At 30.6% G+C, this 25,620-nt stretch overlaps 1 protein-coding gene across 1 annotated transcript; it reads right to left on the bottom strand.

Moving 5' to 3' along the window:
* Nucleotides 1-18,438: 18,438 nt before the first annotated feature.
* Nucleotides 18,439-20,067, bottom strand: LOC122602102 (alkane hydroxylase MAH1-like). The gene has a single exon (XM_043774832.1). The coding sequence runs from the start codon at nt 20,065-20,067 to the stop codon at nt 18,565-18,567; it is 1,503 nt and encodes a 500-aa protein (XP_043630767.1). The 3' UTR covers nt 18,439-18,564.
* Between the last annotated feature and the right edge of the window lie 5,553 nt (nt 20,068-25,620).

Below are 25,620 nucleotides of genomic sequence, written 5' to 3'. Positions count from 1 at the left end.
GGAGTGATAAGCTTGTGAGTTTTTTTCCTGAATTACCTGTAATGGTTTATGATCTACATCTTATAGTCTAGAGTACGTGTAGGGCTTCACCATTATACAGTGAGGTGTTCTCTGATGTCAAATAACGACTAACTGTTAAAAAATCATAGAATATAAATGAAATGTTGATTTTCCTTCCCAATAACATCTTTTAATATACTAAAAACACTTACTTTAATTAATAACTTATTTAATAATCATAACTTTTAATTATTTAAGGTTGATTTTTGTTTCAATTGTAACTAAAATATATTTTTTTTTTCCATCACAAATTTATATTTTTTTAATCAATAATTCTAATATAATAAATAAAAAATGATAACTATCCAATAAAATAATAATTAATATATATTCAATAAAATAATAACTAAGTTATATATATATATCATGTACATGATAAAGTTTTTTTTTTTTAACAACAAAAAGATTGTATTAAAAACAAAGTCTAGCAAAGTGCTAAACACAACCGTACATAACTACATATAACATACACGAAAAAGGTATTCTACTATTCTAGAGATGCAACATAACACACAAACTAGAATTCTTTTCAAAGTTTTAACTATAAAGGTCGTTACAAAAAGGATGAAAAAAAGAAACTTATATGAGATTTACAACAAACAAGACATGAAAAAAAATCTTCAACAGAGGCTTTACCACCAAATTTACTTATGTGTATTTTTGACGTATAAGTCCCATACAAATTGGAGGCGATTAAACATTTCAAAAAACATACAAACAAATATGCAGCCATAAGTTCCTTCACGCACCAAAATGGGCATCTGAACAACTTATTAAATACCAAAAACATACTTAAAAAACTAATACATGCATGATGTATTAAAATCGATCTATATTTTGAAAATATCAACAGGAAAAATATGAAACTTTCCTTTTTGAGTTTTTTCCACGACCCTTAACATTCACCTCCATCTACATTTGGATAAACTAGCATAATGTCGCGAATAAAACGGAAATAAACATTTTTTAACGGTCGCATTGGACGACATTTTATGAGAGTCTTGTTGGTGTTTATAATATACTTGTGATTTACATTATTAAAAATGAACTATATTGGTGTCTGCGCAATGCAACAGCGATAACGGTGACGGTGACGGTGTGGTTATCAACGTAAAAGTAAATTTATTGCAGTTAGAGATATGATGAAATATTGCGGTGGGATATGAAAGCGGGGAGGAGGGGGAAGCATTTTGAGTTAAGGTTTTTGTTATGTGTTTCTGCATGAGAGAGAGATAGAGGTTGATTTTTTTTTTAAGAGCATTTTAGTTAAAGTGTGTAAATATGTCATTTCAAGTTTTTAAAACTAAGGAGGGGGCAGTTTATTTTATAAAGTAGTATAAAAAAAAAATTAGTAACTGCTCAGTGCCGCCTTCTGCGGGTTTTGAGCCTCAATACCTCGACGGTGTATGGGGAGGTTAAGATGTAGGCAGACCTTACCTCTACCAAAGTAGAGAGGCTGCTTCCAGTTTCTACCTAAATGGTAGAAAAGACCCTCCAACCTTTGCATGAAATAAGGATTGAACCCATGACCTCTGTCTCCAGAAGCAAAGGTGTAAAAATATAAAAGTTCAATAAAACACAACTAAGTAAAATAATTGTAAAAATGAAAAGTTTGACTTCATAAGGTAAGTATATTAAATATTATTTTTTTTAAACGGCATTAAAATTTTATTTAAAAAATAAATGCTAGCAAGACACCAGACAATACAAGAAACATATAGTTCGATCAGACTGGCGAACACGAATAAAACTCTAACATGACTATATGAGACACAAACAAGTAACTTAACGACTACTAAAATCAAAAGTAAAATCCCACTAAAACGTGAAATGAACGACTTCTCATTAGCTAAACTGAATACATGTTGCATGATGCCACGTAGACACATAGATATAACCGACATCTGAATTGAACCATATATATTAATTATAAGAGGCCCAACAACAAATTATTAATAAACTTATATGATTTAGACATTGAACCACAGTCTCCAAAAGTCACGGTCTCCTGTCATTGATCACTTATGCCGATTGAGCAAGCCCAAATTAGCATTTATTTAAGTGATTTAACGCAAGAAGTATTAAAATCATTTTGGGTAGCCATCTAACTAATTTTGGGTAGTCATTTAGAGAGTTAATTAGAGGGTGACCTTTCGCTATTTAATTTATTTTCCAACCGTCATTTATGTTGTGTTTTAATGGCAAAAAATTATAGTATTCCCTAATCGATATATATATATATATATATATGGGTGAGATATTTTGAGACCACCTCTTATTTTAGGATCAACTAGGACCATTGATTTTTGTATACCACCATCATCTATTACGATATACAAGACTTTTTTGTAAAAACACTAAGACTTTCCGGCGACGGGCGCACCAGAAATCATGTGTAAGTAACTTACACATGTGTAAGTTACGAAAAAAGTCGCTGGAAAGTCTTAGTGTTTTTACAAAAAAGTCTTGTATATCGTAGTAGATGATGATGGTGGTGTGTAAGTTACGAAAATCAATGATCTTTTTTTGGACTTTTTTTAGTTGGTCTTAAATTATCTTTCTCCTATATATATATATATATATACTAGTGCTTAATCTCGTCCATTGGATGAATAGTATCAAGATATATAAATCTTATGATAATTATGAAACCAAAAGTTTATGACCAATATCACAACTTAATGAATATGAAAGCTAAAGAAGAAACATATGAAATTTAACTCCATATAAATATTGATTTTAGTTTACTCTTTTTTTCCCCAAACTTTAGGTGAATAAAAAGAGAAACAAAAAGTGTAAAGTATATAATTTGAAAGATTAATATCAATTCATCAACAATGACCATCTAATGTGTGGTCTTATGTTTTTGTTGTTGAATAAGAAGTCATAATAAACCTATAATAAATAACAAACTAAATTAAAATAGATAATAATAACAATAACATAACAATTTCAATGTTAAATAATAATAAAAATAATAATTAAATATTAAAAAAATATTTAAATAAAAAACCGTTTTTGTAGTCGATCATAGCTTTTGTTTTATGTAGGTTTTTTCTTAGGGTTGAGAATATGTAATAGCTTTTTCTGTGTGGTATACATATAAATAATAATAACAACCAGGAAATAGATAAACGACACACGAGATTTAACGTGGTTCGGCCCCAGTGGGGGCCTAATCCACCTGCTGCAACTAGGTTATTTTATTAATGCTCTGAACCATGAGATTACAATTAAAATGAAAGGTATATATAGGAGAACAACTAGGTTTTTGCTTGTTGAACAAGGAAACCAATTTGGGCTTGCCAGCAGGCCCGTAAGGCCTTCACAAACCCAACAATCTCCCACTTGAAGGTATTGCGATAAATTTCAGCCCACCATTCAAGCAAACAATATCCCCGTCATCCAGTAACTCCAGTAATCTTCAGATAACCGAAATCCTCAAGCCTTCAGCTCTAAGAACAAACTAAAAACTTCAAAACAGAAGTTTCCCAAGTCTTCAGTTCTCCATGAATAAGCTAAGATTTCAATAAAAACAGATAGGAACAGAAGTCTTTACAGGTCCAGCTCCCAATAACAAACCAAACTTCAATCCATGCATCCCAAGTGTTCATCAGTCACCTAGTCACCTGAAAGGCCCATTGAAGCTGTAAACCGCTCCAATACAGTCAGACACAACTGACTCAATCATGGCAAAGTCCACCAATGACTCATCCTCAATCTCAACCAGCTCCTACTGATGTCAAATTCCGGCTTCAGAGACTCCAGAGGAATAACAACACTCTCCACTAGCGGTAGCATCACAGGAGAGATTTCATTCGGAACCCTGGTCTTCAGAATTTAACGTCAATTTCAACATATGTCAACACACTCCTCGTGCTCCCACTGTTACAAAATCCCATCCAAGTTCAAACCTTCGAATACGCTCAAAAAGATTACCTGAAAGTCCTAGAGTCCTCTACCGCGAACCAGACTCGTATAACTCTCTAATCCGCGAGCCAAGACTTTTCTCCGAAAGTTGGTTCAGTTCTTCCGGTAGTACAGTAATCTGCACACTCCAAAAGTCTAATCAACAGATTAGTGCTTCACTCTAGTGGGTAGCATTAAATGAAGCAAACCAAAATCTGTAACAAGAGTCTTCAATGCCTTCCAATGATCCCCAATGCATCAACCCAGACACATTCTCATAAGCAGAATTTTATCAACCTCGGACGACTCTTAGATCCCGAGCACCTCATGCAACCCCACAAGTCAACTACGCACAACTCCCACTCTCTGTTATTCCAACCCATGCTAAACCAGACTTCATGAGATGAACCTCCACTCGTATTCAACGAGTGAAATCCTTCACCCAATACCTGTACAAAGATCCACTCAAAAGTCAATCCACTGATCAAAACTAAACAAGGAATACCATCCACAGTTCCAGACCAATTAACAACAAACGATCAATAACAACAGTAGAGAAAACAAGTGTTAGTTCCATGACTTGGCTAACTTTTTTAACTCGTGTCGACACTAGCAACCCCAAAACAGGAATACTCAAAAAACAAAGCACTCCAAACCTGCTAGTTCTATTTTCTTCAAAAAACGGTACCACATCCAACAGAAATCCAATCCACTTCAAAACACCTGTATAAACCCGGTCGAACAAAGGCTTAACCCTAATCAACCTTGTTTTAGTGGACTAACTTCAAATGATGGTACTTATCTTTTCTTTTCTAATCGATCAAGGTAATATCACAACAACAAACTTAGTAACAACCACCCTCAAAAAACACACCCTAATCGTGATTTAGAATAACCGGAGATCCAACTCAAACAATAAACTGAACAGAGACCGTACCTCAACCTCTGATTAATGACGAACAAGAATGTCACGGTGGTAACCAAGAACAGTAGCCAATACCTTCTCGAACCAGAAAACCAAAACAGTGCTTTTATCATCTTCCAATTGATCAATCAACACCAAAACCCTAAATCAGAAACCCTGCTAGAGTTCCTAACCGATGGTGGCTGACAGCAGCAGTGACGACTGCAACAGCGTCGACTACAGGTGGCTGTTTGATGATGAAACAGTGGTGGAACAGCAGCAACAACAGCTGCAAACCAGACCCAAAAAGCAGATCGAATCAGGAAGAACAAAAAAACCAGCAGCAACAGCAGTTCCAGCAGCTAAACAGGGGTAAAAAACCCCAAACACGGCGGCTGGTGGTGGTCTTGAACAGCTGTGATAAACCAGCGAACAAGGGAGGGCAAAACCGAACCCTAATTGACCAAAAACACAGCCACACAACAAGACTTGAGCCGGATCAGACCTGGAACAGCAGCAAATAGCTGCAAATCAGCAGTGAGCAACTGCTGAAAACAGCTGCAGAACAGCAGCAGCAAACCAGATCTGATCAACTAATTCGAACAGCAGCAGAATTTGAATCAATTCGAACAGTAGCAGTAACCAAATCAATTCGAGCAGCAGCAATCGAGTTATACCAACCTTAGCTCTGATACCACTTGTTAGGAACTGCCCTTAGCCTTAGCACAGCGGAAGCAATTAAACAAGAAGATAACAACCAGAAAATAGATAAACGACACACGAGATTTAACATGGTTTGGCCCCAGTGGGGGCCTAATCCACCGGCTGCAACTAGGTTATTTTATTAATGCTGTGAACCATAAGATTACATTTACAATGAAAGGTATATATAGGAGAACAACTAGGGTTTTTGCTTGTTGAACAAGGAAACCAATTTGGGCTTCCTAATCAATAAACATAGCCAGCAGGCCCGTAAGGCCTTCATAAACCCAACACATTCATCCCCTCGAGATGACAACCTACAATAAGATGTACAATCAATTATATTTTTATATTAAGTGTAATCGTGTATTTTATGTTGAATATTGTGTATTAATTTTCAATATCATTGTTAAAACGTTAGTTTCGGTATGGTTTTTTTGTACAATCGATCTAATGTAAAAATGTAACACCAAGTTATTCATCTTTTATTTGTTATTCTCGCACTTTCTCACAAATAGATCATTCAAACAAAAGTAATCCAAAATCATCCTACGACTACTAATTTGTTTACCTGGTGAGACACACCACAACAAATGAAATAGTCACTTGCCACCTGCACCAACACTGACTCCTCCGTCGCCACTGTCTTGTGTAAACTGATGATATACCATCCCAGCTGTATGCAGGACCTGTCACACGAAAGAACAGTAAAACGTTACGACTCGAAGGTTGTCCGTAACGAAGGTTTCCGCAGAAGATAAAGGAGGTAAAAGTCGTTCCTCTATAAACTCGGGATTTGATCTTATCACTTAAGACCATCAAAGAAGGAAAGAATCCTCATGGACTCTTATGGCCTAAGACTTAAGGAAACCCTAAAGAGTCTTAACTTTCTCTCCAAGATAAATTCTCCTATAAAAGGAGGATCGAAAGACCTAAAAGACATTCATTCCTACTCTTTCATTATAGACTCAATATGATCAAATAGATCAGAGCACACTTCATACACGATCAATCAGGTCTAAAACACAATAGCATGATCTCAATCGGCTAACAATCAAATCATAATTGATTGATGTAAAGAGATCATAACTCTACATTTGGGGAATCGCCAACAAACAACCAAAAACACCCATCATTCCCTTTCTAAATCTAATATCGGTTTGATGTACAATCATAAACAACACCAAAACAAATTGCGCTCTATTGCCTTAAAAGTTTGGTGTTAGAAGATCTGTTAAAATCTTTATGTTATACCGACCATTTTTTGTTATGTACCGATACGTTTTGTGGTATTTGATAGAGTTATTAAATCTGAAAGACTTTTATTTGGTACAAGCTTCTTTGTATTTGATTTCCTCAAACTTAATACAGTAATATTAAGTTGAGGCCTGAGGGCAGGGTACACAGGCAGTCAGACACACAGCTACACAATCAACGTTTTGGGCCTTTTGGCTCATTTTATTTTTGGGCAACCGCCTCTTAATTATTTATTTATTCTATTATTGAAATTGTAGCATTTATTGGATTGGGCCATTGTGAAAGTGAGAATCTCATGTAGCCCAAAAAATGGTCCTGGGCTTCTAGCTGAAACAATTTTTTTGCCTCTTTGTTGAGAATCTCACCGTGAGGCGTGAATAAAAATCGGTCAACCTCTTAAAATCTGATCCAACATTAGTTAAACTCGACAAAATGGGTCAAAAATGGGCTTAAGTTTAAGTTTATTTTAATTGTTTGAACGTCGAAGTATTATATTAATATTTTTAAACATTTATATTTAAGTTTAAAGTTTCTTACATACAATTTCATAGATTATTATATTTAGGGAAAATTCCATAAAAATTTAACTTATTTATATGAAATTCATATTAAAGATAACCTATTTTATTTTCGTCTATTTAAAGGATCATATTTTCAAAAAATTCCTATTAAAGGGTATATCGTTAGTTTTTGGCAGACGGAGCTCGTTAAGTGTCACGTCATCAGATTTGATAACGTCGCACTTGAATTTGACCGACTCATATATATATATCGAAATTAGGCCGGTCAAAGTCAAGTGTCACGTTATCAAAACTGATGACGTGACATCGGTGACGTGGCACTTAACGAGCTCCGTCTGTCAAAAACTAACGATATACCCTTTATTAGGAATTTTTTGAAAATAGGATCCTTTAAATAAACGAAAACAAAATAGGTTACCTTTAATAGGAATTTCGTGTAAATAGGTTACATTTTTATGGAATAAACCCTTATATTTATATATAAAAGAAAAAAGTAATCCGATTTGTTACTCTCCTTCACTGATTCGACCCCAATTTACGAGTTGTCCAACATTGGTAATCAAAAATCAAATGATCCAAGGGTTGTAATTATAAGTTTATAACTATTTTTGGTTATGAATGTATCCAACATACTTAATTATTTAAATATGGATCTATATTGTTGTTATCAAATATACTATATTATAAAGCAAATATCATTTTAAATTTTAACTTTCAGCTTTTGAATAACATACATGTTAATGCATGATGTACAATACGTTAAAGTCACATTACATCAACAACCTATCCTACTCGCCGCTGCCGATACCACCATTCTGCCCCAACACCGCCACTGCCATTGCCACTACCACCGTCACCGCCACCACAACACGTCACCACCACCTCCGCCGCCGTCATTATATCACCACCACCGCGGCCACCACTATACGTTACCATCACTCATCACCGCCCGTCGCATCGCGGACACCGTTCTATTATATATAAGTGCCACAATGCCCCACCTCAATTGCATTCATCCAAACTCGTCATCCCAATTGCTTTAAACGTCTCAGTTTATAGATGGTAATATAAAATTGGGATGGTAATAAAAAGACACCTAAGTAAAGTACGTATTGGCCATTTAATAAAAAGTCATAATTTAGTTGGGCAATAGTACGTACATATCTGAAATCTTTAAATAAAATTAGGGAATCTACATGTGGGAATTAACTTTGACAATTCATGAGACTGTATTTGCCAGATTAGGTGACCGACAATACCTAGCCAATTACTAAATTTATTATTTTTATTTTTTTAAGTAATTAAGCCAACTACAAAATTAAGCTTTATTTTGTTTCAACGGGTTTACGATTTAAATTTATATTATTATATAATATAATATTATATTATTATATAAATCATTTATTTTCTTTTTTTTTATCTTTTTTTCAAAAAAACTTGATGTATCTTATTTTATCTCTCGTATTTACAATTTTTAGGATTATGACATACGAATGTAACCACTTATGACAAAATGGTTCTGTAATGTAGTAAACTACTCAGGTGGCTATCTAATGTATGCACCTATGTTTTTTTGGCTATACTATGTAAGGACCTTTTTATTTGGGTCAATCAATGTAAGAACCTATGTTTTTTTTTTGCTATACTATGTAAGGTCTGTACATATTTTACATAGTATAGCCCAAAAAACATAGGTGCATACATTTCATAGCCACTTAAATAGATCACTGCATTACAAAACCATTTTGTCATAGGTGATTACAGTCGTATGCTATTATCCCTTACAATTATTTTATCATTAATTTCTTAAAATGACTATAAATTATCACAATTATCACCATCGCTACTTTCGTTCCTGCATATATCATATAAGTACTCTTCTAGTAATAATAGATCAATGCATATAACATTTTAACATTCCAATTAGCGCGCAAGGATCACATTCAAGCAAGTCTTGCGCAGTATACCTTTTTTATATTACACGATATGTAAGAGAGATGAAGTTTTTTATATCAAAAATATAGTAATTGAAATATTTATAAAAGTCTAGTATGATAAATATTCAAATGTTTGGAGCTTTTGAGCTCCTATAATCCCTTAAAACCTTTTTGTCAAACAAAAATAGTGCCGCAAAAAGTAACCAATAGTGGAATAAGAATAGAATAATATCTCATTAGATAAAGTTATTGTTTGGTAGAAAATTAATAAATATAATATATTTTTGCCGTTAAAAAAAAAGAAAAATAAATAAATAAAACCAATTATCTGCGTGATGATAGTAGCAAAACGTGATTTTGAGAAAGTAACACAGTTCATATATTATACTTACAATTTCCTTGTTAAATACTACCCCGGAATTAAACAACGTCAAATTGTCTTTTTATATACCAACTAGATTTTAGACCCGTGTCAAATACACGGGTTATACAATATTATCAATATAAAAATTAACATATGGAAAAAAAAATACTTATACGTTAAAATGTAAAAATATATTTAAAAAGAAATTGAGATGTTCAAATATAAATACTGAATGCTAAATCATATCAAGAATGGATGATAGTAGAATTAGGGGGACATATAGTTTATCAAAATCAGTCCATTTATTTAGAATTTTAGTCGTTCCAAATTTGTGAACACAATCTTAATTTAATCTTTGTTGAAATTTTTAATTTAAAAAAATAAATAAATTTATAATACTGTATGAAACAATATGTATGAGATATATTTTGATTATAAATTTATAATGATAATACGTATATTGAATAAGTTCAATTATAATCCGTTAGGTTTCTTATATATTTATATATTATTATTTTTTTAATAACATAATGTCGATTAATCTATAAAAATCATATAAAATAAAGTATTTATATAAATATTAATTCGTATTAATCCAAATGTTGTAACCTCTCTAATTTTTAGCTATATATTTTGTTATTAGATAGACATTCTGTGATAAAGTATTAATTATTTTTAAATTAATCAAAAAGTGTAAATTAAAATCAAAATTGAAAAACAAAAGTCAACTTGGGGAGAACAATAATAATAGAATTACTTTAAAATCTTAAATATATTTACATTGAATTTTATTTATTGAATTTTATTTATTTTTAACTGATTAATTCGTATTTATAAGATAGAATGGACTATTAGGATATATATTAACTATTACTCAATTAGATATACATTAGCTACTCCCTGCGGCCCATTTTAATTGTCTTATTTTGATCGGTCAAGTCTTTTTCTTTCGACTTTGACCATAAATATCTTTGTTTGCGTTATATATTTGTTGATTAAAGTTATATCAATGAAAAGTACAATTAAAACTCAATCAATCCATATATGTTATATCATGTTATATCAAGTGTTATATAACACAAACAAAAATATTGATGGTCAAAGTTGAAAGAAAAAAACTCAAACAGTCAAATTTGGACACTTAAAATGGGATGGATGTAGTATTATTCTTGATTTATTATATTAGAATTATTGGTTAAAAATGTAACTAAAAGGTGTAAATTGGGGATTAAAAAAACATGTATATTAAAGTTAAATTTGAAAATGAAAGTCAACTTAATAGAATTGAGAGCTGTAATTGGCCGATAAATTCTTAGGGCAACTTTTTTTTTTAGTATATTAAAAGAAATTTAGTTCTATGCCAGTTTTGTACCCAATGAATAATTTGGTGTTTTGTAACCGTTAATAAAAATATATTCGTTAATGAAATATTTGTTTTTTATTTTAGTCATCTTAAATATTAAAGAGTTATGTTACAATGAATTTAAGTGATGAAATATTACTAACTTGATTTCAAGAAAAAATATGACGACGTAAATTAACAATTAATTTGTTGAAGATTATATGCTCATAGAGTCATAGTATAATAATAATTCCAAATTATTTATATCTATCTATTTGGGATGAATATGTTTTGAAATTAAGCTATATACTATCCCGGGTGGATATGTATTGAAAATTCAGCTATATACGGTATACCTCCTGTAACACAAAGACGACACACTTTTTATTATAAAGTTAGTTTAATTAATTATAATTAAAGATTAAATAAATTGTAAAGGTTTAAATTGTAAATATAAAAGTGACATCATCAAAATTTAATTTTATCAAATTGACTTTTGTGATTGGTTAATAAGCAATTAGATCAGTTGTCTTTTAGTATATATAAAGATACTAGTCCTAATATCCGTACGATGTACGACAGTTATATAATTTGTATCATAAAAAAATTCGAATATGCCACATACATGATTCATGAGTATGAAATAAAATATGGTGGTGAAAGTAAACCGATGATCGAAATTAAATTCTAATAAACATTAATGTCTCTTATGTCTTTCAGTCAAATGTTGGTCACGAGTTCAAAACCTTTGAAAAACATATTGGGAAGTCTTTGTCAATGAGGTGGAGCATGTGGGTTTTCTCTAGCATTAGCTAGTTTCCTCCAGAACATGTAGTGGGACTTCCACTGCCAGCCATGCCCTCGGATTGACTGTGCTGGTGACGCGGTCAATATCTACCGGACGATGAAGAGGCATGCCGCTAAGTCTAATCATTACTGTCGTTCAAAAATAATAATAATAATAATAATAATATATGTTTGGTTAGAGTTTGAAATTTACTACTTTTGCAATCACATCAAAATCGAAACTTAGAAGCATAGTGGATAACGACAAATAATCTTGTAATTTCGAATTGTAAACTCTAAATTTTTTAAGTTTACATGTTGATAAAATATTATTATATTATACGTAATATAAGCAATAAGAATTGAAGAATTGAAAAAAGAAAAAGAAACAATTTTATTAATGAGAAAATAATCAAGCAAATAAGGTTATAACGTGTTTTGTATCTATAAACTATAAACCGAGGATTAGAGTTTAACTTTAAGTCTAAGAAGTAAATTGAATCTATATACAAGTAAAAAACTAATTTAATAAAATAAAGAAATTAAAAGAAGTCGTGGTAAGATTACGCAATGTGTCGTTTTAAAAGTTAGAGTTTAATTCCAAGTTTAATAAGGAAATTGAATTTATATACAATTAAAAAAATTAATTTAATGAAATAAAATAAATTAAAATGACACATGTCGCTTAAGGATTACGTCATGTGTCGTTTGAAAAACATCTCAACGTTGTTTTAGTTTATTGGTAGATGTCTAATTCCAGAGGAATATTCCCAATAACATATGATAAAACTACTATCTTTAGCCTGGTGAACATTTTATTCACATCTGGCTTCGAACACAAAGTCTTAAAGTCTCATGTTGTCCCAAGTATCAATCCATCAACAAAAAGGGGAAGACATGTTAGTTATTTTCAGTCACTTTGATGGCTTAGTACGTGCATGTGCTTATTGTTTATGGCTTCTTATTGGTATAGTTTTTGTGGTTTTGGAGCTTGTATTATTAGCTTGATATATATATATATATATAAAAGGTTTTTTTCTTGCGCAATGCTGACTATTTAAAATTTTTTATATTAAACCATAAAATGAAACACGAAAAAAAAATTAAGCAAACATATTTCTTTAGATCGAAGCACTTGGCTTTACTTTAAAATATTTGTTATTAAAGGTCAAATATCTGCAATACAAAACTAGCTAATTAATCCGGGCCGCTTAATTAAAAAGTTAAAACCAAAAAGTATATAGAAATATGTATGTAATTTATTGTCGATACATTATAATTTGATATTGAGATAGCAAGATACTTGTAAAGATGAACATTAATATATAAAACCCGATTAAGATGATGAAAAAGTAAAAGAAATACGATAAATCAATAGTAGATATAGATTTAAAATAAAGAGTTAAGATAAAGTCGATCAATTTTTATATTAATTAAAAAAAAATTAAGGTTAGACAAATAAAATGAAAAAAAAATGACATAAGGCCTAATAAAAAATATATTAAAAACAAAATAAAAAATGATTATAACATCATATATGTTTAAAAAATAGTTTGATATTAAAAAGTTAAAACCAAAAAGTATATAGAAATATGTATGTAATTTGTTGTCGATACATTATAATTTGATATTGAGATAGCAAGATACTTGTAAAGATGAACATTAATATATAAAACCCGATTAAGGTGATGAAAAGGTAAAAGAACTAAGATAAATCAATAGTAGATATAGATTTAAAAATAAAGAGTTAAGATAAAGTCGATCATTTTTCATATTAATTAAAAAAAAATTAAGGTTAGACAAATAAAATGAAAAAAAAAAAAGATGACATAAGGCCTAATAAAAAATATATTAAAACAAAATAAAAAATGATTATAACATCATATATGTTTAAAAAAATAGTTTAGAAAAAAATGTTGGCATGCCACATATGAAAAAAATTTCTAGAAACAATTTTTTTTTATTTGTTCTAACTGAGAAATTTTTAATAATATTAGAAAAAAATCCGTATGAAAATTTGAAATGGATAAAGGAAGTAAAAATATAGGTGGTGAGAAAAAATGGAAGCAATAGGATAATAAAAAAAATAAATTATGATGTCATATTCTTTTAAAAGTTGTGCTAGCAAAAAACAAGGCTTGTCATTTAATCTTTTTTTTAAGAATAATTTTTGAAAACAATCTTGTTTTATTAATATAAGAGAAGAGAAGAGAAGAGATTATTTTAGGCATCTCTTTGTATATATTTACTGTGAGTTGTAACTTTTGATCCCGGTAAATCATACGAGTAACAATGTAGGTTACCAACCAAAAACCACAACTACTCTTATGTATGGGAACATCAAAGGTCCTCAACTAACCACAACTATTATAGTTTCCAAATTGTCAAAAGAGTAATGATTTATCAACTTACCTAATAATCAACCGAAGACATGAACCTAAGAGCTATATTCACATGCAAAAATATTAAAAAGATACACCGAAGACATGAACCAATACATAAAATGACGATTAACTTATTTAATGCATGATAACGATCTTGGCTTCATCCATCTATAAAAGAACAAAATATATATAATAACAACCAACATCTACAAATTGTAGTCCTTCAAATGGTCTTGCAGAAAATGGATCCTTGCTTAGTAACATAACAATCTAAATAATGTGCCAAAAGATTTTAAAAATACACCAGCAACATTAATTACCCAATATATATAAATGAAGGTTGTTTTTAATGGATTTAACCTTCCAAAGTGTAGCCTAATGATGTACTACTTCATGGGAGTTCGTCAACCCTCTAAAAGATTCAAACTACAAACACGAAATAAGAATTCCACTTTATCGCCATTCTTCTGTTTAAGAACTGCGCCCCCTTGCCTCGGTGGCTATTTGACTAAGGCTGGAAAGAGGTTCAACAATGCGGAAACAATACCGAAAATTTCTATATAGAGTCGACCGAATTAAAGTTAGCTTTGTAGGATTCATGATATATGCAATGGCTTAAAAGATCCTTTCAAAAGCATAATTTACTACTTGAATGGAAAAATTAAAGGAGATGCTTTGAATCGTTAAAGAAAATTAGGGACTCTAATATGTGTGACTTGTATATATCTTTATCTTACTCCTTTATAAAGTATTTTGTGTTTATCTATACTCCTTATTAATGATTATACATCTCCCTCAAAATGAAAAGTATTACCAAAATGTCACATGCGAAATTACCAAAATGTCTTTAATAAACACCCCACCATGGAAGGGTTTTTATAAATTACTAAATTTGCCCTTAATGAATTAATAACATCCTAAACCCTTATCTTGCTAATTTACATTCTAATTCTTTATCTTATAAAATAGTTCTATTATCTTAACATCAACTTACACTACTCGACACCAATTGTCGATGTCATCACCACGCGTCACCAACTCCACTATACCGTCGTCGCCGTTACCGTCGACGCATTGCGCGGGTACCATGCTCGTTATTTATGGTATGTGTTAAGAAATTAAGCATTTTTTTTCTCAAAAACCCTTTCACCATATTTATGGTTCCCAAAATACCCCTCCACACACTACAACACTAATTATCATATTTACCCTTATAACAAATTGTCACTTCTAAAACAATATTACACCCCAACGCACGGATATTATACTCGTAAATATAAGAAAAGATGCACATTAGTTTGATTTTTGAGTAAGAGATATCACTTTTTTAGTTAGAAAAGATTTAGATTCCTACAATATAAAAATTTAAGAGTATGTATTATATATTGGACATATATAATAATTGATTACAATTTATGGAATGTGGATTTTTTTTATTGCCAAAATATGGATCCTCGATGAGATACGGAATATTTATATACCTAAATTTTATTAGATTTGTTTTAATGTTTAATATAATATATTCAAATTAATGAGGGAGGTTTGGGAGTAAATAAAAGATTATGGAGGTTCGGGATTAGGTTTGCGAGGTTTTTAAAAGGTTTGGTAATTATTGTTTTAGTTAATATATAGAGATAGAGATAGATAGGAAAAAGTTCAAGTGAAAACCATTTGAATTTAAAGAACCATGAGAATCTTTTAATTATAACTTGGTATTCATATGTAAATAGTATATGCGAACAAATTCATGCACATATAAACATGTCAAATTATAACTAATATTATCTATGTTCATATATGAATGGTTCTCAAATGAACCTTACCCTAGATAGGATATGTTTCTATATGACTAAGAGAAGATAGTTTTTTTCCAATGTGACACTTCTCTTTTTCGTGTCAAATAAGCTTTTTGCTTAGGTGTCAATTTTTTTGTTATTTATTTATTTATTTTTTTTGGAAATATTGACATTTACATATATATTTTTAGTGCTTAATTATGTGGCACTTTATTTGCCACGTCATTATTTGTCTACGTGGATATTTGTTTTTTTTTAATCAATTTGAAATAACAAATAAAAAAGCCAAATACAAAATTAGAAATCATGACCTCTAATTTTTAATATTATGCACAAGCCACTTGATTTAACTTAATATTTGGTTTTTTTACAAACTACGGTAAATATTTAATGAATATTAAAACTAACTAAAAGACATTGATAATTAATATTTGTAACTTATTACTTTCTATTTTCCTTTTGTATTTAAATATTTTTGTATGTGGAATATAATTAATTTTAATATAATTAATATAAGCTAGATTATATTGATTATTTTATCCAATATTTTACTATCTTTATTAATGTTAAATTAGATATTTACTTTACCAATTTCACACACATAATTTAATTGCTCTCTTCACCTTTATATATATCTTCTTTCTCCTCCTTAACATTACTTAAAATATTATATTTATAATCAATTTAATATAATGTGTAGGCATAATCTAGTAATCTCTCTATATAACTAAGAGAGGATATGTTTTTTCCTATGTGACACTTCTCTTTTTGTGCCAACTAGGCTTTTTTCCTAGGTGTCATTTTCTAATAATTTTAAAGTTATTCTTAGATATATTGACATTTAGATATATATTTTTTAATGCTCATGTGGCACTTCATTTCCCACGTCATTATTTGCCACATTTGTTTTTTTAATTAATCTTAAATTGCAAATAAAAAAACCAAATACAAGATTAGAACTCATGACCTCTAACTTTTAATATTATGCACAAACCACTTGATCTAACTTAATATTTGTTTATATTTTGCAAATTACGGTACATATTCATTGAATTTTAAAACTAATTAAAAGATATTAATAATATATTGTCGATCTTTGTAACTTATCTCTTTCTATCTTCCTTTATATTAATTATCTTTATACGTGGAATATAATATAGTTTAATATAATATAAGACTAGATTATATTGATAATTACATCTAATATTTTACTAACCGATTATATTATCAATGTTAAATTAAATATTTACTTTATCAATTTCACACTTATATTTTTGATATTTAGATCTATATTTGTAATTTATCTTCTTATAACTAAGATTCTGTATTTTGATAATATATGAACGCAAAGATGTTTATATATTCTTTAAACCGCGTCTTTTTATTAATTCAATGATAATTATCATTGTGCCGTTCTAAAAAAAGTTAAAAAATGATGATCATTGTTTAAAGTAAGATTGTTTTTTATATTATATTTAATATATATAGATCATAGAAAAAGAATTTTATGATTTATAAATATTTACGTTTCATTAGTCATGTTTTAACATGTTTGATAAGTATAATATATATTATAATTTTATTATTTGCATCAGTTCTAAATTGACTATTTTACATATTATCATAAATTATGAATAATAATGTAATTATCAGTTATTTTTTTATTTACGTTCTCAGTTAATCCCACATAACGTCCTGGTTTAATCTAGTTTATATATATGAACCTTACTCATGCATGTATGTAGAATTGATTATCTACGTACTAGTCGATAAAAATACATCGATCACATAATAAGTCTTGAAAATACTTAAATACATTATTAGTTGTTGCAAATATATACACAACTGATCCCTAAGAGTATGTGAGTGATCGATGTTGGTTTAAAGCATGCAAACGCTGTAGTGGAAGACGTAACAGTGTATCTTTTTGGTGCGATCGGCTGTCCGTATATATTGTCAAACACAAGTGTCGATTTTGTACTATTTATTAAAATAAAGCCTATTAATTAATATAAACACAAGACGTAACATCTACGACCATGAAAACCGGTGCAAGTTTATTCAAAGGCAACATTTGAAGCACAAAAAAAGTGTCGATTCCTACATACACACTTGTCATAAGTAACTTGTGATGTCTGTTTTATATTCTAAGTTGTTAGCTAGTGTATTCTAAGTGTTGAATCATCATGCTAGAAAAGATTTGTTGTAACAAAGTTGGTCTTGCTATAAAAAGTTTTAGTATGCACACGCGCATTAAATAAGTTAGAAAAAAGTTTGGGTTTTTTTTGTACCATTTACAAAAAAATTCATTAATTTCACATGATGTAATAGTTGAGTAATACAAACCAGTATATCTCACACAATCCATTGCAAGTACGGATGCAATACAACTAATTAATGCCATAATTAACCAAAAACTATGGTAAAATGATACAGTAATTAGATTATAGTCATGAAACCCATAATTCATATATAATGAATAATAATAGACTCTCTATCGAAAGTTTTTGTAGAATCACAAGCTAGCTTAATTGTAGATTTGCAAGAGAAATTATTATTTAGAAAAACCAAAGGGTACGTCGTTTTAATTTTCAAAGCTAAATTAAGATTGGCCGTTGATGTTGACCGGGAAGAGCCTGACTTTCAAACCATACTTCATTTGAAGTATAACGGAATCACTTGGACAAACTTGATGACCCTTCACCAATTCAACATGGTAATTGCATATAATTGCAATCGCCAACATTTTCATCTGAATCAAACTCATGTCCTTGCCTACACATGTCCTCGGCCCAGCATGAAACGCGGTGAACTTGTAAGATGATTCGTTTTTTATCCCTCCGCCTTGTGAAATCCATCTCTCTGGCTTAAATTCCATGCAATCCTCCCCCCATATTGTTTCTTGTCTGCCCATGGAATAGAAGGATAGAATTATCCTTGTATGCTTATCAACAACATGACCGCTTGGCAAGATATCCGCCTCTGTTGGAGACTTGCGCTCCAAAGCAACAGGCGGATACAATCTTAATGCTTCATGTATACCCCCATTAAGGTAAACGAACCCCCCTAATTCTTTTACGCCCAAGCTTTTCCAATTTCGACCCCCCAATATTTTTTTTATCTCCTCCCGAATTTTCTTCTCTACGCTTGGATTTTGGGTAAGAAGATAGAAAAACCAGGAAAGACCACTGCCAGTTGAATCTCTCCCGGCAACCATTAGATTAAGTATAATGTCTTTTAAAAACTTTCTTGCATCTCCTGAAGTACCACTTTGTCCTTCATAATCTCTCTTCAATGACGTTAACAACCCTAAATCTTCTTGTACTACCTCCTTTCTAGACAAGCATGTATATATAAATTCATCGAAAGCCTTCCACGCTTCACTTAACTTCTTCTCTTTCCCTAACCCAAGTCTCTTTTGCAACTTCCAAACTTTTTCAGGCAACACATGTCTCCAAAAAAGTGCTTCTTCAGCGTCCGTAAAAGCTTTCTCACATGGAATGTATGGTAAATCAATGGACAAGCTTTCAGGGTCATAATCTAATAAAAATAAGCTTATGGCATCAAAAGCAAACCTCTGAAATATCTCTTGCAAATCTATCTCTTGATTATGTGAAGAAACAAAATCCAGAATGGGTAGAAGTCCATTCTCGACTTTGTTCCTAATGTTTGTTTCAAGCAATGTTGGAATGTTGGGATGTTTAAGTAGAGACATGGTTGTTCTCCTATGGATTTCCCATAACTCATGATCAGAGTTGAAAATGCCATCTCCAAGAATATCAAACATGCTGCGAAACTCGGGGCCCTTGGGATAGTTTGGAAAGTTTTTGCTTAGCATATGATGAATGTTGGCTGGGTCACAAGTGCCAAGCATATCCATATTGGCAAACCAAGGGCCTTTAAACATGAAAGTACCATTACTAAGTTTGAGAATAAGAGTTGCTCGATCATGGATACGATGCGCATATACTAGGAGATCTGGTGCCATGCCAATAAAAGGCCAATTTGTAATAGGAAGCCGCCTTCTCCGGTAAAGAACTGTGGCAATGGAAATTAACAAAACAATGAAAAGGAAAGGCATATCATAGAAGGGTAGGGAAGCCATGGGAATTGGGAGGAATTAGTTACAACTTAATTAAAACCTAGCTAGGACCAATTTATAATGACTAGTGAGCGACCTGCACGTAGTGGCGGATACAATATTATGACTTGGCGTCCAAGTTTTGTATATATGTATTCTTGTAAATGATGTATATGCTTCACAAACTTTTTCCTTTAATACATGGTTGCACGTTAAATTTTTTTATTGATATGTCGTACAAAATTCTGATATTTATACATAGTTCATACATGACCAACAAAAGTGTCCGATCAAGTATAAATCATGTAAAAATATTAGAATTTTACGGGGCATATACATCAATAAAAAATAAGTTTAACGTGTCATGATGTACAAATTTTAAAAATTGTGAGGCATATACATCGATAAAAAAAACACAAAAAATACATTGTTGACCCAGTGATTATATGGTCTATTTGTTTTTTAACTATTAAGTGACTGAATGAATTAAGTAACTGAAAAAAGAAATAATGTATATACGTATTAAATCAATACCGTTATTTATACATAGTTCATACATGACCAACAAAAGTGTCCGATCAAGTATAAATCATGTAAAAATATTAGAATTTTACGGGGCATATACATCAATAAAAAATAAGTTTAACGTGTCATGATGTACAAATTTTAAAAATTGTGAGGCATATACATCGATAAAAAAAACACAAAAAATACATTGTTGACCCAGTGATTATATGGTCTATTTGTTTTTTAACTATTAAGTGACTGAATGAATTAAGTGACTGAAAAAAGAAATAATGTATATACGTATTAAATCAATACCGTTATTTTTTCATTTATTAGGTCTTAAACAAACAAGTTTGATTGGCTTAACGGGTTAATTACTTTTTATTAAGTCAATTAAGTCATAGCCAAATGGGACCTATGATTTGCCAATATGCTTGAGGTCGATGGGTGATGGAAACACCCACGATATGGCACGAGATAGACCTCATACCATGCAAGAACGTGGTACGGGCTGTAGTATGAGATTTGTGTTATCGGATGCCGCACAAGTTTGGAGTGCATGTGACCTATGCATTTTAATGTTGTACATTAGTATAATATTCGTGCGCGATGCATGGATTGACTCATGTATTTATATTAAATATATTTCATAATTCCTATAAGGTTTGATCGATAAATATGCTTGCATTTTTTTAACATGAAATCATCAAGAAGTAATATGCTACCCTCCAAAGCTTATCGCAAAATTCTGGGACTAATTCCTTCTTCAAAGTTGTCTTGATCCATATATTATGTAAGCAATAGCACGACATAGTATAAGTAATAATAAATTTTTAATCATCAACATTACTGTTATAAAAAAATATATGATGCAAACCTCTTGATTAATAAAGATAACCTCAAGTGTCTAATGAGTTTCCTTAGGTAGCCACCGATCTACAGTTATCCTTAAACTTCCGTGCTTGATGGAGAAGACCATCCAAGAATATCCAGAGGCTGTCGTAAAGTAGGCACGCTTACCTTTTTTGAAAATTTGCGAAAATCCCTTGTAAGCGACTACAACTTAGTTAAGGCATCCAATGATATAAAACAGAATGAAGATAATGCCATGATGCTCATGGGAAGCTTATCTCTAATTGGATTTCCTTTTCAAGGATTGGAATATTATCAAGCGCCCTTCACAATTTCAGATAGTATTTATGGTTCTACTTTTCCCATCCCAGTCTTTTGCAACACTTCAGGTTTACTTCTTTTGTTAGGTCTTGACTTTTTCGCTATGATTTTCCCAATAGTTTATTTAGGAGATATAGCCATTATCTAGGTTATATAGAACATCGTTTGTGATATCAGTACGTTCAATGAAACAAGCTTTATTAAACATGTTATACTCTGCAAAATGACCCTGTAACTTCGGAAGAAGGGGTGCTCTTATATCTTTTGATTAGGAAAGCGGAGAGAGATAGAATCCTTACCTATGGGTACTTCTCTCTAATCTTTTCTTTTCGTTTTTATTCTATATAAATACATACACAACGAATATCTATTCATAGGGGCAAGTCGGAACATGTATGAATATAACCACGCGGAGCACCGTACCGGCCTATCGACGCGAAGAAAGAGATCATTGAAGCGTTCCGGGGCAGGGGCATGACCGATTCGGCCGACTTTTGCTTTTGGATAACAAAAAGGCAAGCTTCTCTGAAATAAGAAAAGAGTACTACATATACCAAAAGAAGTTCGCTACAAGGTCAAGAAATCAGGCTTGCTTACCTACCTGATGACTTTCTTAGCCGCTTCCTGCAGCTGTCGGGGAAACACTATGTCTTAGATACTTTTCTTTCAGTTGTAGCTCAACAGTGGATTGGAAAAAGAAAGTGTTTGCTACATTCGATTTATGCACAAACAAATATAAAGATCAATTGCTTCGAAAGTAATGAGTATCATCTACCAACATGTCGTTAATAGTTAGGGTTTTTTTGAAAGTAGCTATTATGACTCTTAGTTTCATTAAAAGAATGTAACATTGAAATACATCATACACATAATACAAATATAATTTATTATCCAATAAGTAAAAAGGTAAGAAAATCAAAAATCAATTAATACCAACCAAGTAAAAATCTAGCAAACCATTTAAATATCAACAAATTACTAATAAAGTTGTGTGTACAAGTCTATAGGTTGGGTTTAGGTGTCTATGCATTAGAATTGAATTAGGATACTATAAATATTACTATAAATATTTTATTTATTTTTAAATTAAATCAATAGATTTTATTCTAATAAATATGACTAAAAGGATACGTGTCATTTTAATATGGTATCATGTGGCGATCAATAAGGGCTTCAATCCAGTTTTAGTTTTTCAAAAATAAATATAAAGTAATTACTTTTAAAACAAAAATATATCAAATGTTAATTCATTATCATTTTTTTTATAACTTCATTCTAACCTAGATCTACTCCTAAATTATATGTATGCTTGTGATGAAACCCAAGACTCTTGAAAAATTCTCAATTAATCCACCCCACAAATTTACGTGATGTTATGAGATTAAACTCTACTTGAATACGATATATAAATTCCACTAAGAAATTTTCTTTAGTCTTATCGTTAAATTTTTTTTATGTCATCATCTAATTTTTAAAAAATAGGTTTGAAATGGAAGTCCCACTATTTGGAACGGGGTTTATAGACCCTATAAACCTGAAATAGTTTTGGGTAAAATAAAACAAGTATTTAAGTATAAAAATAAAACAATAAGTTTATCTTTACTGAAGATCACCGTGCATCATGAAAATCATCGTACATCAATTGCTTCATTAATCTTCGTGCATCATTTTAACCATGATCTGAGCATCAAGAACTTGTCTTATTTGTTTTACTTTAATACTTGTTAAATCAAGATCAATTTAACCCAACCCCAACCTGAAATATATCATTGTACTAGCTTTCTCTATTTTTATCTTAAAAGCTTTGTTAACAAATGTCTCGCACTAATTCTATTTTCTAATTTTAACTCATTACATAAACTATGATTAACTTCTTTTTTTGTGTGTAGTGAGTTTCGATTCAGACGTATTTGAGGTAATTTTAACCAGATAAATTCTGGACCTCCAACCCCTTCCTCATGGAAAATTCCTTTGAGATGATAACCCCAAAACTGGAACCTGAGACCTTGAGTAAACTCACCCTCGGGAACCACATAATGGATTTAGAAGATACCCCAGGTCACTGGGGTTTAAGCCAGTGGTTTAAACTATGATTAACTAGTTAAAGTGATTTTCTATTACTAGTCAAAAGGATACCCCTCTTAGCATATATTTTGAACAGGTTTGTAAATGAGACAAACGAATATGAATAGAAGTTTTTTCTATGGTCATTAATAATTAACTTGGTAAACGTTTCATTAATAGATTAAAATAATAATGATGATAAATTCATAGTGAATAACTATTTTTTAAAAAATGAATTTCGATTCAGATGTGTTGGAAGCAATTTAACCGCATATTTTTGGACCTCTAACTCCTCCTTATAGAAAATACCTTTAAGATGAAAACCCTAAGCTCAAACCCAAGACTTTAGTTAAACTCACATCTGGAGATCACATAGTAAATTAGAAGATACACTTCGACACAATCAAATGTGTTCCACTAGCTAACAATAATTAGCCCCTGGGTATATATATTTTGGGTAAATTAGTAAAAAAAATAAATAAATAAGGATTTTTTAAGATATCTTTTTACAAACAAATATATATTGTGATAAAGGAAACCTACAAGTAATAAAAGTATTATTATAATATAAAATATAGTTGAATATTCACTTTCATATTTATGTATTTATCACTATAAGATTTTATTCAAGCCTATAAATACAAGTCTATATTTTATCCCTAAGATAATCCCTCATTAATCTAATTCTCTCACAACTCTTCTCTTTTTTATTTTGTCCATCTAATTCTCTCACAACTCTTCTCTTTTTTATTTTGTCCATATTATAATACCTCAATTGATTAAAGTATTGTGCTGATAACAACGTATTATAATATAGAGAAAATAAAAAAGAGAAGAGTTAGTGAGAGAATTAGATTAATGAGAGATTAATTTAGAGTTACAGCATGCTCTTATATATATAAGCTTGAATAGAATGTTCTAAATACAAATATAAAAATATAGAAGTGAATATCTATTTATATTTATATTATAATAAATATCATGATTTTGGATTAAATATGACTATTATCTCAATCTTCTTAATATAAAAGTCAATATGAGTTTACTTATTTGATATAGGTGTAAGCAACATGGTTTGGATTAATAGTAAACATCTTGGTCTGTAGAGACAGAGATTACGGTTTCAATCTTCATCTCATGCAAAAGCCAGGGAGCCTTTTCTACCATTTAGGTAAAAACTGAAAACAACTTCTTTACCTTGGTAGGGATAAAGTTTGCCTACATCTTAACCAGCCTCATACATCGTCGAGGTATTGACGCTAAAAACTTACGAAAAATGACACCGAACAGTTTTTTTTATCTTTTATCTGATAAAGGCGTAGTGAAAACTAAAGTTTATATTTAATGTAATTTAAAAATACTAATCGATTATGTGTAATATTCAAATGGAAGTGATTTATATACTACTCTTTTTACTTTACACACTACAAACATTTTATTATGATATTTTTATCCTTACATCCATTACATTCTTGACATCAACAATATCCGCCAAAATCTGTATCTTAAATCCTTCCATGATGCCCCTTTTCGTAATTATTTCCCATCACATTCCAATTTATAATTAATATGTATATTAATAATGCGAATTTGAATATTAACGACACCCAAGTAATATGAAGGATTGTGAAACATTTGTAATTTGAAATATATGTTTCTTCCTCATTTGATTCATCATCATCATCGTCTTTAGTAACAATCTGAATGGAATTCATCTTTAAAACACCAATTTGTAGCTAATAAATTCGAACACAATTTTGTTGGAATAAACATGATTTAATTCGAGTGATAAAACATCCCCAATTGTCATATGCAACCTGTAAGAGCATAAAA

The sequence above is a fragment of the Erigeron canadensis genome, chromosome 5 (assembly GCF_010389155.1).
Source record: "Erigeron canadensis isolate Cc75 chromosome 5, C_canadensis_v1, whole genome shotgun sequence".
Lineage (NCBI taxonomy): Eukaryota > Viridiplantae > Streptophyta > Magnoliopsida > Asterales > Asteraceae > Erigeron > Erigeron canadensis.
The sequence above is the reverse complement of the archived record's forward strand: the minus strand, read 5'-3'. Positions and strand labels throughout refer to the sequence as shown.